Source organism: Plecotus auritus (assembly GCF_963455305.1).
Source record: "Plecotus auritus genome assembly, chromosome: 5".
In the NCBI taxonomy this organism is placed as follows: Eukaryota; Metazoa; Chordata; class Mammalia; order Chiroptera; family Vespertilionidae; genus Plecotus; species Plecotus auritus.
Genome location: NC_137776.1, coordinates 156,821,700 through 156,843,662, shown reverse-complemented (window position 1 = coordinate 156,843,662; position 21,963 = coordinate 156,821,700). Strand labels below are relative to the sequence as shown.

General features: G+C 41.5%; 1 protein-coding gene across 1 annotated transcript in view; it reads right to left on the bottom strand.

The window, feature by feature from the left end:
* Positions 1 to 21,963, bottom strand: part of MELK (maternal embryonic leucine zipper kinase) — a 68,732-nt gene that overhangs the window by 25,502 nt on the left and 21,267 nt on the right. The window contains exons 8-10 of the mRNA XM_080668199.1: positions 17,287 to 17,385; positions 6,344 to 6,412; positions 4,800 to 4,898 (exon numbers count right to left, since the gene is read on the bottom strand). Of these exons, the coding sequence (XP_080524325.1) occupies positions 4,800 to 4,898; positions 6,344 to 6,412; positions 17,287 to 17,385 (267 nt within the window). The remainder of the gene's footprint in view (positions 1 to 4,799; positions 4,899 to 6,343; positions 6,413 to 17,286; positions 17,386 to 21,963) is intronic.

Below are 21,963 nucleotides of genomic sequence, written 5' to 3'. Positions count from 1 at the left end.
TATGAGTACATCAAAGTTTATTCTTATATTATTATTTATTAATTATTGTATTATTTTCTATACAAACAACTTTAAACCTACATTTGCCCCATCCTGCATTTGTTTTGACATTTTAAAATTACCTTATAAAACCAAGCACCAATATATAAAAGCAACACAAGTTTGTAAAACTCTTGGGTAAGAATAAACATTCTCCATAATTTTTAAAGATATAAGCAAGGTGACAATAACTCAAGAAGATGAACTTTTCCCCCAGCCTTCATAGCCCCAATATCATCGGATCAATTGCTAAAATTCTGTTATGCAATCAAGGGATTATATACTCCATCTCTACCACAGGAGCTGCACTGGCATTCTCATCAAAGAACAGTCACCTGGGGATCCAAATCAGTGACTGTACAATCGACTGGTGAAAGAGTGGCTCAGAATTGTAGCATAATGTTCCTCCAGATATGTTTGGGGTTAGCACAATCCAAGAAGCCCTTAGGATGTTACCATGGATGATGCACAGTGGTCATTATCCTGAAGGTACCAGCAAAGCACAATATTAACAAAGAAGTGAGATAGCCTCAATACAAACTTTATTATGCTTAAGGATAGAAATCATCCAAGTATTCTGATCCTTGCAATGATGGGACCTCCCTCCTGCCCCCTAAGGTATGTCTCCCTGTGATCCCTATCCCCTGTGAGTCAATACAACCTGACATAACAGGCTTTGGAATTCGATAGACCTTGGTTTTAATTGTAACATCATTAAATAACTATGTGACCTTGAGCATGTTACTATGTCTCTCTGAGCCTCAGTTTCATCATCTGTAAAAGAGATGACATATGTAACATAGGTGGAGTGCCTAGTCCAATATCTGAAGAGATTAAGTCCTGAAGTTGAACTAGTTGACCTATGCGATTCATTACATTCTGGAGCTCTTCTGTCTGGGTTTAAATCTTGGTTCTATGCTTACTAGTTCTTTGACCTTGACCTCTGTTGATTCATCTGCCAAATGGGAACAATAAGTTGCTACTTCAGAGGGATGGTATGAGGGTTAAATGAATTACAAGAGTTAAAAACATAAAGCCCATAGACTAGCACCTGACTCTTAAAGGTACTATCCTAGGGGCTCTACCTATACTATACTGTAGTATGATATACAGAGAGTTCTTGCTCTATTAGCACACTATTCTATATAGTAAATATTCAATTAATATTAGTAATTATTATACTAAGATGTGAGAAAAATTATATATTCTTTTGGAATACCCAAAGCTATGCATTTTACTTTATACTGTACCTCAATTTAAAATAATTTTTGTTGTTGAAATCAGAGACTTTCTTCATTTTGGCATCTGTTCTATTGCAAACCGTAGTGCATCCTATCCTATTAGAATCATGGCCAAGAAGACAGGCAAAGCCCTCCCACACATGGAGAAATGATGACCCCCAATGGCTGAACACAGGCATTTGTACCACCTACTCTCCACTTCACAAGGGGCACTTCCCTGCTGCTCTGCTCAGACACCTGCACACTCTGCTGTTCTTGGCCTCTCATTGTTGACAGCTGTTAGAACTAAGTTGCAAAGCTAACTGTACTTGCTCAGTAGATACTAATAATGTCATGGAGGACCAAAGGGAATATGGAGAAATGAAGTGTTAGGAGTTGACAGTCAAAGGAGAATCAGGAGGGAGTTCAGCTCAGGCTGCGTGACCATAACAGTGGGCAGAGTAATGTGAAGGGGCTTAAAAAAGCACTGTCTATTTTTCCAAGACCAGTTGGCCATAGGGAAGAGTGTTTATATTTATTGGTGTGATTATTCGAGAAAGCAAATATCTCACAGCTCTACCAAGTCTACACTGTGGCATGTCTGAGATGCACCTCTAAGCTATTTTGTTGACACACACACATATCCCACTTCATTGCGTGTTAGTGGGTTTTCAGAGAACATCCCCAATTACCTGAAAAGGCTATTACAATTCTTCTCCTTTAAAGTATTAAAGTACTTTTCTAACTACATATCTGTGAGGCTACATTTTCTTCATATGCTTCAATCAAAACAGACTGAGCGCAAAAGCAGATGAGTATCCAAGTGTCTTCTATTAAAGCCAGATTTAGAAAAAATTTACAAAGACGAAAAGCAATGCCACTCTTTTAACTACATTTATTTTTTAAATAGTTATTTTTCATTTCTCAATTTCCTTATTTATCAATAGGGGATAAGAATTCTCCAGTCTTGAAGAGTACACCTTCCACAGTGGCTCTGGGCTTTGACATGTGGCTTGCTTTGGAGAAAGGGACATTAGTAAGCATGATACAAGCAGAGGCTTGAAAAATGAGTATTAGAGCTTGTCCACTTTCTTGCTTCTTTTGGAATCCAGTCACCATATCAAGAAGCCCGGGCTAGCTGACTGAACACAATACGCTGGTCTTTTGAGTGACTCATAGACCATATAGCCACAACTGAGTCACCCGATGACTGCAGTCACATGAGCAACCCCAGGTTAAGACCCACACAAGAACTGCCTGGCTGAGTCAGCCCAAATTGCTGATCCACAGAACTGTACATTATTATTGTTTCAAGTCACTAAATTTTGGGGTGGTTTTTAAACAGCAATAGTTAATTAATATACTATATATATATATATATATATATAGTATATTAATATATACTATATAAATGTTCACATTTTACCAAGTTGCCATTTGTTAAAAAAATTTTACACATTAATGTAGGAATAATTATTTAAATGACTGCTTAAACTTGCATAGCACTTTTATTAGAGTTCTTTCATATATATATTAGACCAGTTCTCAGGCATGGTCCAAAGACCCCTGAGGATCTCCAAGGTCAAAACTATTTTTATAATAATACTGTTTTTCATTTTTCACAGTGTTAACATTTGCACTGATGGTACAAAAGCAATGATGAGTAAAACTGCTGGTGCCCTAGTAAAAATCAACACAATGGCACCAACTTGTACTAACACACTGTATTCTTTGTAGTGCACTCACAGTTAAAAAAAAACAACAACAAAAAACACAGTTTCATTTAGAATATAATTGACAAAGCAGTAAAAGTTATTAATTTTATTTAGACTTGGATATCTGGCAGACATCTTCTCAAAAATAAAGTGAACTTGTCACTTCAAGGAAAACAACTGACAGTATTTGTTGCCATTAATTTGGGTTTTTAAGCAAAACTTTTTGGGAAATTTACATCTGCCACCATGAGCTTGACAGCTTTCCAATAATTAAATACTTTTCTGATGAGATCAATAACAACTTTAAGAAATTTGTGTTTTTTAATATTGTATAATGAAAGGTGTTAACATTTGGAAGATCTGCATAACTAAGTAAAACAATATTTTCCAAATGACCAATGCATAATGTTACACGGGGAAAAGAGCCAATGGACAGACCAGGATATTTAATTTAAGAGTACAAAAAGTTTACTGATGTGGTGTCAGATTCCACATGCAACTAACCTTTAAGAAACTACCACTTGTCAAGTTTTAATGAAATACCAAAGACTATCCCAAATTGTCTGAAAAAGCTATTAAAATACTTATCCATTTTCCTACTACATATCTAAGTGAGGCTGCATTTTTTTTCATATGCTTCAATCAAATCTGAATAAGAGAAAGGCAAATACCATAAGATCTCACTTATATGTGGAATCTAATGAACAAAATATAATACTGCTGAACAAAATAGAAACAGAGGCATGGATACAGCTGTCAGAGGGGAAGGGGGTGGGTCGGACTGGATGAAAAGAATGTTAAGGGTTTAGCCAAAGAACATATATGTATAACCCATAGCTACAGACAACAATGTGATGATGGCCAGAGGGAAGCGGGTGGGGGGCTCGGGGTGGAGGTAGGCAAAGGTGGGGAGAAATAAGGACACCTGTAATAGCATCAACAATAAAAATAAAGTTTAAAAAAACAAACTATCTGAATGCACATCAGATCCCAGTGTCTTCTATTAAGCTAGACTTTAAAGAAATTTTCAAAAATGTACAACAATGCTACTCTTTTTTACTAAATTCATTTTTGTTATTTTTCATAAAAATATGTATTTGTGATAAAATGTATTAGGTTTACTAGTTATTTTTAAATGAATCAGTAAACAAATATTAAGAGCATAAAGGACTATATGCTCATAAGTCCTCTGGGAAGTAGACAGAACTTGTTTAACCTACTTTTTTACAGACGAATAAATAGCTTTGATAATGTTAAATAATTTGCCCATGCCGAAACCGGTTTGGCTCAGTGGATAGAGCGTCGGCCTGCGGACTGAAGGGTCCCGGGTTCGATTCCGGTCAAGGGCATGTACCTTGGTTGCGGGCACATCCCCAGTGGGAGGTGTGCAGGAGGCAGCTGATCGATGTTTCTCTCTCATGGATGTTTCTAGCTCTCTATCCCTCTCCCTTCCTCTCTGTAAAATATCAATAAAATATATTTTAAAAAAATAATAAATAAATAATTTGCCCATGATTCCCATAGCACTGGTCCCAGAGCACTATACCTGGGAGCTTTAAAAATATCCATAGATTGTTCTGAGATGGGGCAAAGGCATCTTTTTAAAAGTCCCAGTGATTCTCATGCAGTCTGGCTTAATAACCACTCTCCTAGAGAGAAACAGGCTGCAAGTCTCCTAAACATAATTAGGCTGCAAGTCTCCTAAACACCAATCTGACAAATAAGCCTATGAAGTACACTTTCTTTTATATTTAGACTACATCATTGTAGATTCTGAATTTACACAATTTTTTTTTAAATTTCTACTGTATTTAATTTTACTTACAGGATTCTTGCCTTGCCACTCAACAGGACAGTTGTAATCTTGCATGATCCAGGGATGGCTCAATAGATTTTTCACAGAAATCCGTTTCTTTGGGTCCACCTAGTGGCCATGGAAAAGTAGCTAGAGATTAGCATTCCAAACGAAGGACATAGAACAACTCTTTTCCTCCTGACAACTCAAAATTCATCAGAACAGATGTAAACTTTATCATCACAAAAATGCTGTCAAAGACCTTAAAATGGCCTTGGAATAAATTCTTTTAGAAAGGCAATAGAAGCAAGAAAACTATAGCAACCAACATAGGCTTAGGAGATAAATGTTTAACAAACACGAACTTCATTGGTATGGACATTATTCATGAAGTTCAGCCAATCTATTGTATGATGCAATAGTCTTTTGCTGGAAAACCTATTCACAGGAAATATTCACCAATTTAATATTCAAGCAGCCACAATGCAGGGCATTCATACTGAATATGCAATCTCTACCTCCTGAGGAGCTTACAATCACATAGAACAAGTTGAAAAGCACACCTTTCTTTTCCATTTGTAATTTTCAAATATGAGGAGAGGAAAATTAATCAACAAAGATTAAGTTTTCTGGTGTTTAAAAGAAAGGACGAGGTGTTTTCAATCTCATTATAGAGATTTGGTGGTCTGGCCCTACTTAATCAAGGTGAGCCTGAGGTAAATTTTGAATAAAAAGTGGAGATGGCACTTAATAGATGGAAAAACTGGGAGATATTCTGAATACATAATAATGAAAGAAACCTGCACTAATAAGGTATTCACATTTTCAAAGTGCTTCCTATTAATCTCATGTTATCCTCATAACAATACATAGCAGAGGCCAGGCCAAGAATCGCCATTTTATAGATCAGAACTAGAGTAGGTGGCATGCATATTATTGTGAGGGTGGATAGTTAGACCTCAGCATTCCTGACTTTCCCTCTCAGAGGCCATTCTACTAAATCAGTGGTTCTCAAAGTGTGTCCCAGCAGCATCAGTGTCATCTGGGAGCTTGTAAGAAGTACAAATTCTTAGTCTTGCCCCAGATCTATTGAATGAGACACCCTCAGGGTGGTGCCCAGCGATAGTTGTTTTAACAAGCCCATCTGACAGTTGCGACACATGCTAACATCTGAGAACCACTACACTAATTAGATCATGGGGTCCATCCAATTGTACATCAGCTCATTCAAGCATATATTAAGTATCTACTACATATCTAGAGTAGGGGGCAAGGAAACAGAAGAGAGTGGAACAAGAGTTGGTTACAGAAAACAGACAATGCTTAAGAAAAAGGAGGGAAAACCGTATCAGCAAAGACATGCAACAGAGGTCTAAAAAATGCTTTTGCAACAGAATTAAGAAAGCATCTAGGAGAGAATGTTTGAACAGCAGACATAATAAATGCAATTTTTAAGCTAACAGTTAAATTTGCTGTCCTCCAAATATGGCAGTAGCAACACAGACATGTTAAAGTTGAGTCAAACAATTCCAATAGACTTCTATTATTTAAAAATACTAAGTAACCAAGTTTACCTGAAGCATTTGTTGAAGAAGCAGAATGCTACTGGGAGAGAGCCACTTAGGAACCTCATATTTCCCTTTCTGCAAAAAAAAAAAAAAAGAAAGAAAAAAACATTTAAGAAAGTTAGGTTCAATCAGCCTTGACACAAATTTCTAAGGTAAACAAGCTTGAAGACTTCACCCAACTATAAAATTTCATAAACATTATTATTAACATCAGAAATCCATTTCTTGCCCTAGCTGGCTTGGCTCTGTGGATAGAGCATTGACCTGAGGACTGAAAGGTCCCAGGTTCAATTCGCAGTCAAGGGCACATGCCTGGGTTTCGGGCTCGATCCCCAGTGTGGGGTGTGCAGGAGGCAGCCAATCAATGATCCTCTCTCATCACTGATATCTATCTCTCTCTTCCTTTCCCTTCTTCTTTGAAATCAATAAAAATCTATTTAAAAAAAAAATCCATTTCTTGTCTTAAAGAAAAAAAATCCAGCAAATTAAATAATATTATCACGCCCTAGCCGGCTTGGCTCAGTGGATAGAGCATCGGCCTGCGGACTGAAGGGTCCCAGGTTCGATTCTGGCCAAGGGCACATGCCTGGGTTGCAGGCTCGATCCCCAGTAGGGGGCGTGCAGGAGGCAACTAATCAATGATTCTCTCTCATCATTGATGTTTCTATCTCTCTCTCCTCCCTTCCTCTCTGAAATCAATAAAGAAATTTAAAAAAATAAATAAATAAAATAAAATAAAAATAATATTATCACCTCTAAATTATCCACATATCAGAGAAGGACTAGAGTACAAAAACTGTAAAAGTCCTATATAATAAAGAGGTAATATGCAAATTGACCATCACTCTAACACACAAGATGACCGCCCCCATGTGGACACAAGATGGCCACCACAAGATGGCTGGCAGGGGAAGGCAGTTGTGGGCAATCAGGCCAGCAGGGAAGAGCAGTTGGGAGGGACCAGGCCTGAAAAGGAGGGAAGTTGGGGGCAATTAGGCCTGCAGGGGAGGGCAGTTAGGGGTGACTGGGCCAGCAGGGGAGGGCAGTTGGGAGGGACAAGGCCTGCAGAGGAGGGCAGTTGGGGGCGACCAGGCTTGTAGGGGAGGACAGTTGGGGGGAACCAGGCCTGCAGGGGAGGGCAGTTGGGGGAACCAGGTCTGCAGGGGAGAGCAGTTAGGGGTGACCAGGCTGGCAGGGGAGGGAAGTTAGGGACAACCAGGCCTGCAAGTGGGGGGGAAGTTAGGAGGGACCAGGCCTGCAGGGGAGGGCAGTTGGGAGGGACAAAGCCTGCAGGGGAGGGCAGTTGAGGGGAAGAGAGCCACTTAGGAACCTCATATTAGGCCTGCCTGCAGGGGAGAGCAGTTGGGAGGGAAAGGCCAGCAGGGGAGGGCAGTTGAGGGTGACCAGGCCTGCAGGGAAGGGCAGTTGGGGGCAACCAGGCTGGCAAGGGAGGGCAGTTAGGGGTGACCAGGCCAGCAGGGGAGGGCAATTAGGGGCAATCGGGGCAGCAGGGGAGCAGTTAGGCGTCGATCAGGCTGGCAGGGGAGTGGTTAAGGGGTGATTAGGCTGGCAGGCAGAAGCAGTTAGCGGCAATCAGGCAGGCAGGCAGGCGAGTGGTTGGGAGCCAGCAGTCCTGGATTGTGAGAGGGATATCCAACTTCCCATTTAGGCCCGATCCCACCAGGATGGGGCCTAAACAGGAAGTCAGACATCCCTCAAGGGGTCCCAGATTGGAGACGGTGCAGGCTGGGCTGAGGGACACACACACCCCCTTGCACGAATTTCATGCACTGGGCCTCTAGTGGAAAACATAAAGGTTATAGGGCTTTGGAATCTGTAATATGCACTGTAATCAATTTTGTGTTGCTGAAGCAAATTTTAGTTTACAATCTAGGAACAATTATCAGTTGACAAAATGAGATAATTTTCAGAAAAGGCATATTTGGTGGCAGGACATAGGCTGTGGTTAAAAACAGGTCACATATCATCCACAAGGCAGAATTTATAGTCACGAGTGAAACCGATGAAAGCCAACTTCTAAAGCAAGTACCTCTTTTGGGAATGGAAGGGGCTCAGAAGACAAATGTTTATAATCTGGTATACTCAGAAACTATAATCACCAAGTCATCAACTGAAAATAAGACCAGGGGCTTGGGAAACACTAACACATAACAGAATATTTCTAAACAACCTGCCACACACCCCTGTTTCCCAATTCAGAGGAAATGATATAATCATTTCTCTTAGCAGAGAACAAATTGTTTAATGCTGCCAGGATAACAGGTTAATTATTTGAGCAAAATTAAGATTGAACTGTAATTCACAATCTACACCAAAATTAATTCCACCCAGATTAAAGAGTTAAATGCAAATACAGAACCATAAGGGTATGTAAAGAAAGCATGGGTGATTATTTTTAGAGTCTTTCTAGACATGACAGCAAAGCCGAAAACTATGACAAAATAAAAAGCTGCCATTTCTGTACAGCGAAACACCACTAACAAGGTTAATTAATAGCAAATTGGGGGTGGGGGGAACCATTTCTATCTAAATGACAAAAGATTAATATATTTCATCAGATAAAAAAACTCTCACAAATCATTAAGATTTCACCAACACCAAACCTGTTCTTCCCACATCCCCTGCATCTCAGCAAATGGCAACTACATTACCAGGTGCCCAGGCCAAACACTTGGCATCATCTTTAGCTCCTCTTTCTCTCACACTTCACATTCAACCCATCAGCAAAATCTACTGCTTCTATGTTCAAAATATATCCAGAATCACCTGTCACTGCCTCCACATCACTAAAGTCTCTCACCTGGCATATTGCAAGGGGCTCCTAACTGGTCTTCCAGATTTCACCACTGTCCCCCACAGTCTAGTCTCCATTACCACCACCAATGTTCTCTGACCTGGGAGTACCCTTCTAGTTGCTAGATGGGATGCTGCCTGATCCATGAATTACTTAATAAAGCCAATTAGATCTTAAAAATATATATACAGAATCTGGTCATGTCACTTCATTACTCCAAACTCTACTATCTCCCCATCTTGCTCAGAATGAAATCCAAATTCCTTACTCTGGTTCTAAGGCCCTGCCTGGTTTGTATTTCCCCATCCAGCCCACTCCTTGTTACCTCTCAAATTCACCTCCTAACTATCCCCCTCACTCATAAACAGTCCTGCCTTAGGGCCTTTGCACTTTGTTCCCTCCACCTATAATACTTTCCCCAATATCTACACTAACTGTGCCTTAATCTTCTTCAGATCTCCACTTAAATTCAGTGTTATCAGTGAGGCCTCCCCTGACCACCTTTTAAATAGCATCCCCTCCCTCCTCTACCCCATCATCTGCCTCCTTTTCATGTCTACTTTTCTTTATAGTCCCATCCCCACTTGTCAAATGACATATTAATTTGTTTTCTGCCTCACTAAATCTATATATATATAAAAGCCTAAACGACCGGCCAACCAGCCGACCAGCCAGTAGCTATAATGCGCACTGACCACCAGGGGGCAGATGCTCAACACAGGAGCTGCCAAGCTGTGGTGACTTGGCAGCTGTGGTTCTCGGGTGATGCACCCAGAACTAGAGGGGTGGGAGCCTGATTCTGGGGTGCGTCACCCGAGAACCGCCCTCTCGCAATCTGGGACCCCTCCAGGGATGTCAGAGAGCCAGTTTCAGCCTGATCCCTGCAGGCCAGGCTGAGCGACCACACTGGTGCACGAATCCATGCACTGGGCCTCTAGTTAGAATATAAGCTCTTTAATCACAGGGATTTTGTCTGTGCTGTCCATCTAGAGCAGCCGTGGGCAAACTACGGCCCGCGGGTCGGATCCAGCTGTTCTATCCAGTTCTCTTGCTCTCCCCTCCGCTCCTTTACTTTGAATTTATATTAGTTCACACAAACTCTCCATCCATGCTTTTGTTCCGGCCCTCGGGTCCAGTTTAAGAACCCATTGTGGCCCTCGAGTCAAAAAGTTTGCCCACCCCTGATCTAGAGTCTAGACTGTACAGATTCTAGACTGTAAGGCCCTAGCATATAAAAGGTGCTCAATAATAAATGAAGTAATGGGATAAAAAGGCATGCATTTCAAAAGAAAATGGGCAAAGAATAGTCACAGGTAATGCCCAAAACAAGAACTTGTAAATGGGCAATAAACATGAAATGTTAAACTAATCTAGTAATGAAAATAATTAATTTAAACAAAAATATGATACCATCTGTTCTCTATCAAACTGACAAACTTTAAAAAAAATCACTCAGTTAAGAGTTCAGGGACAAGAGTGGCTATATATACAACTAGAGGATATAAACTTTTATGAAGAGTAATTTGGAAGTACATATGTATAAAACACATTCAAAATTGCATATCCTTGACCCAGCAATTTCACTCCTAGCAATTTATCCTCAACAAATAATATGGTATGAAAAAACTTATGGATAGGAACATTCAGCACAGAATTATTTATGATAACTTTGGGAACTAAGGAATATAGTCTGATAGGGCAAACTTCACAGGGCCCCCAAAATTAATGAAAGACAAAATTAACTGAATAAAGACTCTGCAGAGTACCTTCCACAAGTCAGAAGGCCAGTGACCCATCACCATGACCTGACCTGCTCAGCTCAGAGTCTGCTCTGAAATACTGGCAGAAATAAAGTCCAGAGTTGAGTTCTGCTGCCAGCTTAATCCAACATCTTATTTGTTCACAGTACTTTAAAACACACAGGGCATTTGTACAGATATTTTTATCCTGTGCAGTAGGCAGGGATTATTAACCACATTACACAGATGAAGAAACTACATCTCAGTCAAGGATAGCAAATGCTTGTTCAGTATTATAATGCAATGGTTCTCAACTGGGGATGTGTTTTTGTCCTCCAGGGAACATCAGGCAGTGTCTGGAGACATTTTTTATTGTCATGACTTGGGGGCTACTATGGGCAGAGTGGGTAGAGGCCAGGGATGCTGCTAAACATCCTACAATGTACAGGACAGCTCCTACAACAAAGAATTATCTGGTCCAAAATGTCAATAGTGCCCTGGCCGGATGGCTCAGTTGGTTGGAGTGTTGTCCCGTACACCAAAAGGTTTTATGGGTTGGATCCCTGGTTGGGAAGCATATAGAAGGCAACCAATCAATATTTCTCTCTCACATCGATGTTTCTCTCTCTCTTCCTCCCTCCCTCCCTTATCCTCTCCCTTCCTCTCTCTGTGAAAAAAGGGTATCGATAGGACTAGAAGAGAGATACAGAACTTTTTCTACTGTACTGTGCTGGAAGGTCTAAGGAAGCCTAATGGTAGCCAAGAAGAAAGGCTTCCTATTTAAATACTTAAAGCATATATCTAAGGATGAGACAGAAAAGATCTTGAGAGGAACAATTCTGCTAGGGAAGAGTAACTCTAGAAAAGGCCCAGTGACAGCCTTGGCTATGCCCCTCCACCCTGGTTTAAGCTCAGTCTTTGGAGAATTCTTGTTTATTTAAGGGATGATTACTTTGAAAAAGAGAGCAAGAAACAGGTAGTGCAGAGAAAACCCAATTGGGAGAGGAAATAGGATCTGTGGGCTAATAAAATAATCCTGGGAATTCTAATGGGCTTGAAATTGTTCATTTTTCACATGGTGCTAAGAAAGGCAGGCGATTGCTCCAACACATACATAATCACAGCACTGTAGTCAGCTCTATAATTATAAAATATAATCTCATTAAGAGATAATTTGCTCATTTTCTTTAAAATTATAAATTTTACTTGTTAGAAAGCTATTTTACTTTCAAGCTATTCAACTTTCATTTACTAAATTATTTATACTCCCCTAATATTTGTGTACCCAGAACTAGAGTACAGTCATGCTTGTCTTTGAATGTAGTGATGGCAAATGAATATAGGTGACATTAATAAGATTAATACTCAATCTATCAGTAATCATGCTGGAAATTGCAGTTGAGCATTTTGGTTAAAATAGACAACAAATGAAAACAGTAAATGAAGTCTGCCTCTTAAACAAGAGTTCCATACAGTATGTCAAATATTGCTGGGTATTTAAATCAAACCAAGAACTGAGGAAAGTGTTATTCCCCAGTGAGGAATTTTAGAACATTCTAGGCAAAAATACATACTGCATGCAAGTGATACGACACCTTAATTAGATTCAACCAGCAGACTATTACACTGCGACTCGGAACAATAGTTCTGAGCCAAGATTACAATAAATTTCAAAATCTATAATGTGTGAAATTAAATTCCACAATAATACATAAAAGTCCTAATTTGAATCAATTTTCAACTTGCAAACACATGAAAAACTAAAAAATGAAATCCAGAGGAGAAACAAAGAATATACACTATTAGTAAATAATATTAATTAGGAAGGCTAAATCTCCACTGAACAAGAATTAGACATTTTGTACCATATTCATTCTACTGCAGAAGTATTTGATTTACCAAAAATATCAAATATCTACTATTAGGATGTAACACTTTTATATTATCTTAAGGCAGTAGTCGGCAAACTCATTAGTCAACAGAGCCAAATATCAATAGTACAACGATTGAAATTTCTTTGAGAGTCAAATTTTTTCAACTTAAACTTCTTCTAACGCCACTTCTTCAAAATATACTCGCCCAGGCCATGGTATTTTGTGGAAGAGCCACACTCAAGAGGCTAAAGAGCCGCATGTGGCTCACGAGCCGTGGTTTGCCGACCACTGTCTTAAGGTAATTCTCCTCCCCGCAAGGGTTAATACAGGATCCAGTAGTACACTCAAATAAAAAATAAAAGTAGAGGACACTGAAGTTTGCATGTTGGTACATTCACCTTGTATTGGTGAAATAATACATTCATAATTAAGAGCATTAATTCCATGGCTGCATATGAATGTGAATGAACTTGCAGTAACAGCAAATGAAGGCAAATAAACAGCACAAAAGTTTAGGTCTGGATAGGTTAAAAAAACCAGCAAAGTTTGGATTTAAGTCAGTAAATGAGGAAAACCATGGATATAATGTAGTTCAATTTCAGTAAGGAAGGAGTGGTATAAGGAAATAAAATATGATTCCATATATATATATATATACACACACACACACACACACACACACACACACACACACACACATATATATACACATACTAATCTGAAAAAATACATAAAATCTGGTATACAGACAGTCCTCAGGTTACGTCGGACTTGACGTACGTCGTTTCATGGTTAAGTCGCCATCTCCCATTTATTTATTAAAAAAAAAAAGTTCCACCATTTTGACATATGTGCTTTATGTTTTTTATTATTCTTTTTACCACAAGGTCAGGAATTGTTATCTTTCTTTTAATTTTTTTTTACTGTTTCATTTCATTACTGCTGTGTATGTGAGTGACGTAGGTACTTATGTAGGTGGGTTCCGACTTACGTTACGTCAGCTGCAGGAACAGATCTCCAACATAACCCGAGGACCTACTGTACACTGTCACTAGGTAAATAACCTCATGCCAATAAATTTGAAAAATTAGACAAAAGGGACACATTCTGTATGTCCAATTCTGAATTCTTGATCATCCCTGCTCTACCAGGAGTCTTTTCCATCTCAGATGATAGCAGCTCCAACTTCCTAGTTGCTCAGGTTACTCCCCTCATCCCATCCATCAGCAAATCACATCAGTTATATTTGCAAGTATAACAAGAAAGCAGATATTATAACTACTGGACTGATGACTACCAGACGTAAAATTAAAAACATGTTTAGAATTAGTGTCTCTATGTTAGCTTATCTGCACCAATAGAAATGCCTTCCTCTACTGATGTAATTGTTCCCCTTCCCTTTCTCATAAATACCCCTTTCCTTTGCCTCCTAATCAGAACACTATTTGGGTTTCTGCCTGAATCAGTGCTTCCCAAATAACTTCTATCTTTTTTTATCTCAAACTAGAGGCCTGATGCATGAAATTCGTGCACCGGGGGGGGGGGGGGGGGGGGGAGGGGTGTCCCTCAGCCCAGCCTACACCCTCTCCAATCTGGGACCCCTTGAGGGATGTCCGAATGCCCGTTTAGGCCTGATCCTACCAGCAGTCGGACATCCCTCTCACAATCCAGGACTGCTGGCTCCCAACTGCTCGCCTGCCTGTCTTCCTGATTGCCCCTAACCGCTTCTGCTTGCCAGCCTGATCACCCCCTAACCACTCCCCTGCCAGCCAGATTGATGCCTAACTGCTCCCCTGCTAGCCTGTTTGCCCCTAACTGCCCTCCCCTGCAGGCCTGGTCCCCCCTAACTGCCTTCCCCTCCAAGCCTGGTCCCCCCTAACTGCTCTCCCCTGCAGGTCTAGGTCCCCCTCAACTGCCCTTCCCTGCAGGCCCGGTCATCCCCAACTTCCCTCCTCTGCCGGACTGGTCACCCCTAACTGCCCTCCTCTGCAGGCTTGATCGCCCCCAACTGCCTTCCCCTGTAGGCCTGGTCCCTCCAACTGCCCTCCCCTGCTGGCCTGATCGCCCACAACTGCCATCCCTTGCAGGCCTGGTCCCTCCCAACTGCCCTTCCCTGCTGGCCATCTTGTGGTGGCCATCTTGTGTCCACATGGGGGCAGCCATCTTTGACCACATGGGGGCAGCCATCTTGTGTGTTGGAGTGATGGTCAATTTGCATATTACTCTTTTATTAGATAGGATAAATACTCATTACCTTTCACTTTGGCCTTTTATTTTTAGGTTAACACTAGTGACTATGATCATGGCAGTTACATGAATATTAGGCAAAATTTCTTACTGCAATTCCCAGGGTGGGATATAGGGAAAACTATTTAGTCAAATAACTTTTAAGCCCTAACCGGTTTGGCTCAGTGAATAGAGCATCGGCCTGCGGACTCAAGGGTCCCAGGTTCGATTCCAGTCAAGGGCATGTACCTTAGTTGTGGGCACATCCCCAGTAGGGAGTGTGCAAGAGACAGCTGAATCGATGTTTCTCTCTCATTGATGTTTCTAACTCTCTATCCTTCTCCTTTCCTCTCTGTAAAAAATCAATAAAATATATTTAAAATAAATAAATAAATAAATTTTAAAATTGAAGATTGAACTTAGTGTCCTTAGACTTCTATCACATATGCAATGGGCTTCCTGGGACTCTCAACTTGTGTACCTTCCCAGAAATGACAGTTGATTTAGGTGGTGTCCTACCTAAAGGGTGTTACAGACCCAATAGTCCAGCCACATAAATCTCTCACCGTTTTTCTTAATGCTTCTCCCATCTAATGCCTCTATGTCTACTCCACCAGGCATGCTCTGTCCCACATCCCTTTCGGAAGCACTTTTACGCTTCTTTTAAAGCCCTGCTCAAACCTCACTTCCTTTCAAATCCCATGCCGGCTCCTGTATTACCTTCATTTATCCCTCCGTTATAGTATGACATCCCTGACCTCTTGCCCTTTTGAGATAGACAGCCTTGGCTCTGTCTCCAAAAGGAAAGCAAGTCATGGTGAACAATGATCAAGTTTCATAGATCTTTGTTCATAACCCTTCAGTATCTCACACAAAGAAGACCTTCAGGAAACATTTGTTCAACAGAACTGAATTTAAGATGCACTCAGAGACGCTGTTCTGCTGGTCCTACCCTGGTTTGCTACAGGTGCTCTTCCTTCACCTATCTTCTTTTGCAAGCTTGCCTTAAATATTAACTCTTTGCCCAGCCGGCGTGGTTCAATGGTTTAGCGTCGACCTATGAGCTAGGATGTCACAGTTCAATTCCCAGTCAGGGCACATGCCCAGGTTGCAGACTCAGTTCCCAGTAGGGGAGTGCAGTAGGCAGCCAATGAATGATTCTCTCTCATCATTGATGTTTCTATCCCTCCAGGGATAGAATTGGGAATGGAACCATGACCTCCTGGTTCATAGGTCGACGCTCAACCACTGAGCTATGCTGGCTGGGCATTAAAAAACATTTTAAATATTAACACTTTAAAAAGAATTTTACCATTTCCCTTGCTATATATGATTTTGGGTGTTTGTTTTTTTTTTTAATATATTTTTATTGATTTCAGACAGGAAGGGAGAGGAAGAGAGAGATACTGGTAGAAACATCAGTGATGACAGAGAATCACTGATCGGCTGCCTCCTGCACACCCCTATTAGGGACTGAGCCCACAACCTGGGCATGTGCCCTTGATTGGAATCAAACCTAGGACCCTTCAGTCCACAGGTCAATGCTCTATCCACTGAGCCAAACCAGCTAAGGCAGTTTTTTTAATTGAATGGTATAATTCACACAACATAAAATCCACCCTTTTAAAGTATACAAGTCAGGGGTTTTTAGTACATTCACAAAGTTGTGCAACCATCACCACTATCTAATTCCAGAATGTTATCATCACCCCAAATAGAAATCCCATACTCATCAGCATTCACGCTCCACTGCCACTACACCTTTCCCCCCACCCCATAACCACAAATCTACTTTCTATCTCTGGCACATATGATTTAACAAAGCTTAGTTTTTATTATACCTTAAAGCCAAATATTTCACCTTCAAAAAGCAAGTTTTTCTTATTTTATAGGAAAATTTGATTTAACACAGCAACTAACTAAAGTATCATTTCAGGATACAAAACAAAAACTTTTACCAGGAAAATCATCTTAAATGTTTACTTTCCCTTAATTTTTTGTTTTGTTAAGCTTTTTATTGAAGAAATATAATATACATATAGAAAAGTACATATAAGGGTATACTTTGATAAATTTTCAAAAACTGAATACACAAGTATAACCAGCACCCGGATCAAGGCAGAACCGAAGCCCCATGCCCCTCTTCCAGTCACTTTCACCTCCAAAGAGTAACTATTATCTTGACTTCTAACAGCATACATTACTTTTGCCTGCTTTTGTACTTTCACAAGTGGAAGTATTTAGTATGCAGTACAGAAAACTTTTACAATGAAATTTATAACTTGGAGTACTCACCATAATCTTCTTGTACAAAACCATAACATTATCATCATCAAATGGTAGAAAGCCACACATAAGTACATATAAGAGTATGCCCATGCTCCAAACATCTGCCTGAGAGGGAGAAAATAATAAATAATTCCAAAAAAATTTAGAACGTATTTGAGAATGGCAGTACACATAATAGAATTACAGAATCTTCACAGAGCTGTGAGATCATCCAATTAAACCTGCTCATTCTACAGACAGGGGACCTAAAGCCCAGAAAGGAAGACTTATCCAAAGTCACCTGGGCCACCCAGGTAGGTCACCTGACATCATCCAATTCAGTGCACTCTCCTTTAATACTGAACTCTAACGGTTTATAGAAAACTAGAGGCCCAGTGCACGAAATTCGTGCACGGGGCGGGGTGGGGGGGCGTGGTAGGAGTGTCCCCTCAGCCCGGCCTGCACCCTTTCACAATCCGTGACCCCTTGGGGGATGTCCGACTGCCGGTTTAGGCCCGATCCTGCAGGGATCCCTGTGGGCCTAAACAGGCAGTCGGACATCCTTCTCGCAATCCGGGACTGCCGGCTCCTAACCGCTTGCCTGCCTGCCTGCCTGCCTCATCGCCCCTAACCCCTCTGCCTGCCTGCCTGATCGCCCCTAACCCCTCTGCCTCAGCCCCCACCGCTGTGGCTTCATCCAAAAGGTCATCCGGAAGGTCGTTTGGCTGCCCAGTCTAATTAGCATAATACACTTTTATTATTATAGATAATTTCCAATTGATTGGGCTGGATTGGGTGCAATAAGGAAAAGGAGGAAGAATCTGCAGGTCTCTGATTCTGAAAGATAATTCTACAATGTTACTGAGGGTTTATTACATCTGAGGGTTATGTAAACACACATGAGGATGTCAAAACAAGTCTTAAAATTTACTACTGATAATCTGAAAATGGGATAAGCTGCACTGCAAAGTCCTCTCTATATACAGAAACCTTAATAAAGTTCAACGATTGATTTTTCAAACACAGAGGCTAGAAATGAGCCTGCCAGCACAAACAGCCCTACAAATCTCAAAATCCCAGAAAGGAGCTTAACCTTTATATAAGATATCTGGGTGTCCCATGAGTCCTAAGCACTAACTACTTATACAAGCGGAATTTGGCCTTTGTCAATAATGACAGCACTGTTGGCTAATTCACAATTCCCACCCTCCTTTGAGCCTTAGGAAAATTTTAAGAGGTAAAAAGAGCAAAAAAAGGATAGAAAATCAAACTAAAATGGACAAGAAAAGCCCAGCTGGGTAGCTCAGTTGATTAGAGTATCGTCTCGTACACGAAAAGGTTTTGGGTTCAATTCCCAATCAGGGCACATAGGTTGCAGGTTTGATCCCTGGTCGGGGTGTGTACAGGAGGCTACCAATCACTTTTTCTTTCTCACTCAATGTTTCTCTCTCTTTCCCTCTCTCACTTCCTCTCTCTCTAAAATCAATAAACATATTCTCAGGTGAGGATTAAAAAAACGGTTAAGGAGAGAGAACCAAGATGGTGGCATAGGTAAACTCCTGTACTTGCTGCCTCCAACCACATAAAAATTACAACTAAAATACGGAACTATCATCCAGAACCACAGGAAAGCTGGGTGAGTGGAAGTACTACAACTAGAGAAGTAAAGAAGAAAACGCACTGAGACTAGTAGGAGGTGCGTAGGCACGGAACAGGCTGGTCCAGCACCCAGGTGTGCGGCTTTTTTAATCGGGAGGGAGATCGCCTCTGCGGAGGCTGCCCGGAGGAGCGAGGGCTCCCAGCCCCACACCAGACCCCCAGCCCAGGGTTTCAGAGACGGGGAAAGAAGTCCCTATGGGCAGTAAGAACTACAGGCTGTAAAAACCAGTGCGGATCGGGGCTGAGTGACACACAGGCTGCTGGAGACCTAGCTGCTCCTCTTAAAAGGCCTACACCATGAACTGAATTTACAAGCTCCCACTTCCTCTGAGCTCCAGTGCTGGGCGAGGCTCTGGCAGATTCAGACACATACTAGGAGAAACTGGACTGTCTGGCATCAGGGCAGGAACTCGGGGAAGGCTTTCTTCCAGAGGGAGGTGCTTGCAGTGGTCATTGTTCATTGTTCCCTGCTGGGACCTCCCCGGTGCAGGGCTTACTGGCAGCCATTTCTGTTTGCCCCACCCAATTTACAACCTCACCCAAGCTGTGCACAGCGGCTTTTGCATATGAATGGTCTGTCCTTTCTCAGGCTAAAAATCTGTCAAACAAGCTGCAGCTGGGTCAGGGAGCCCCAAACCTATCAGTAAAAGGCCCAAGACCCAGCATCAGCACCAGCCTGCCTTGCTTCACAGATAGGCCTCATCTGGGTACTTCCAAACCCAATACAAAGAGGAGGAATCTGTAGATCTCTCTGTAGCTCCTGCTGGATGGCCCCAGGCAGTGGCTGACTTTGCACCTCCCTGGAGACCCAAGAGGCAGTGTGCCCAGTGGTCAATGTGAAACCATACCAGATTACAACTCTTCACATCCATAAGCGACACACTCAAGGGTGAGACTCAGTGAGCACCAAAGCCCCACTGAAGCAAGACCTGCCCCATAACAATGTCTCCTGCACAGCAGCTCTCCCACTGTAGTCGCATTTGGTCCCTACAGCCAATTGGCCTGCAGGTCAATTCCTCCTAGTGATACCAATAGGAATCAAGGCTCAACTACAACAAAACTGTGCACACAGCCCACAAAGAGGTACACCAAGAGTGTCCACCAAAGGTGACTGGGGAGGCTGAGCCACTGGGCCCTATAGGACACCTACCACACAAGGCCACTCTATCAACTCAAGGAGACTTAGCAGCTACCCAATACATAGAAACAAACACAGGGAAGCAGCCAAAATATGGAGACAAAGAAACATCTCACAAATGAAAGAAATGGAAGAAAGCAAACTTCTGGATATAGAGTTAAAACCAGTTATATAGTTACTCAAGAATCTTCTAGAAACCTCTGAGGAACTTAGTGAGACTTTCAAGGATCTTAGTGAGAATGCAAAAAAGATGGAAAAGGACCAGTCAGAAATTAAGCATACACTGACTGAAATAAAGAATAATATACAGGTATTCAACAGTAGACTAGAGGATCCCGAGAATCAAATCAATGATTTGAAATACGAGGAAGCAAAAAACAACCAGAAGAGCAAAAAGAAAAATAAAATCCAAAAATATGAAGATAGTGTAAGGAGCCTCTAGGAAAACTTCAAGCGTACCAACATCCGAATTATGGGGGTGCCAGAAGAGAGCAAGATACTGAAAACCTATTTGAAGAAATAATGACTGAAAACTTCCCCCACCTGGTGAAAGAAATAGACTTACAAGTCCAGGAAGTGCAGAGAACCCCAAACAAAAGGAATCCAAAGAGGACCACACCAAGACACATCATAATTAAAATGCCAAGAGCAAAAGACAAAGAGAGAATATTAAAAGCAGCAAGAGAAAAACAGTTAATTACCTACAAGGGAGCACCCATATGATTGTCAGCTGATTTCTCAACAGAAACTATGCAGGCCAGACGGGAGTGGCAAGAAATATTCAAAGTGATGAATAGCAAGAACCTACAACCAAGATTACTCTACCCAGCAAAGCTATCATTCAGAATTAAAGGGCAGATAAAGAGCTTCACAGATAAGAAAAAGATAAAGGAGTTCATCACCACCAAACCAGTATTATATGAAATGCTGAAAGGTATTCTTTAAGAAGAGGAAGAAGAAGAAAAAGGTAAAGATAAAAATTATGAACAACAAATACATGTCTATCAACAAGTGAATCTAAAAATCAAGTGAATAAAAAATCTGATGAACAGAATAAACTGGTGAATATAATAGAATCAGGGGCATAGAAAGGGAGTGCACTGACAATTCTCAGGGAAAATGAGGTGTAGGCGGTACGGGGAGAGACTGGACAAAGGTCGTACCCCTATGGATGAGGACAGTGAGGGGGAGGTAAGGGCAGAGGGTGGGGTGGGAACTAGGTGGAGGGGAGCTATGGGGGGAAAAAAGAGGAACAATTGTAATAATCTGAACAATAAAGATTTATTAAATTAAATTAAAAAAATAATCCTCAAATAAAAATTAAAAAAAACAAAGTGACAACAAATAAATATCAACAACTGAATCTAAAAATCAAATGAATAAAAAATCTGATGAACAGAATAAACGTGAATGGAATAGAATCAGGGGCATGGAAATGTAACAGACTGATAGTTCTCAGAGGGAAGGGGGTGTGGGGGTGTGCGGGAAGAGGTTAGACAAAGATCTTATTCTATATAATAAAGAGGTGATATGCAAATTAACCATCATACCCTCATACAAGATGGCCGCCCCCATGTGGTCACAAGATGGCTGCCCCCATGTGGTTACAAGATGGCCACCACAAAATGGCTGGCAGGGGAGGGCAGTTGGGGGCGACCGGGCTGGCAGGGGAGGGCAGTTGGGGGCGACCGGGCCAGCAGAGGAGCAGTTAGGTGTCGATCAGGCTGGCAGGGGAGTGGTTAGGGGGTGATCAGGCTGGCAGGCAGAAGCGGTTAGGGCCAATCAGGAAGGCAGGCGAGCAGTTGGGAGCCAGTAGTCCTGGATTGTGAGAGGGTCATCCCCCGAGGGGTCCCAGATTGGAGAAGGTGTAGGCTGGGCTGAGGGACACCTACCCTCCCCCCCCCAGT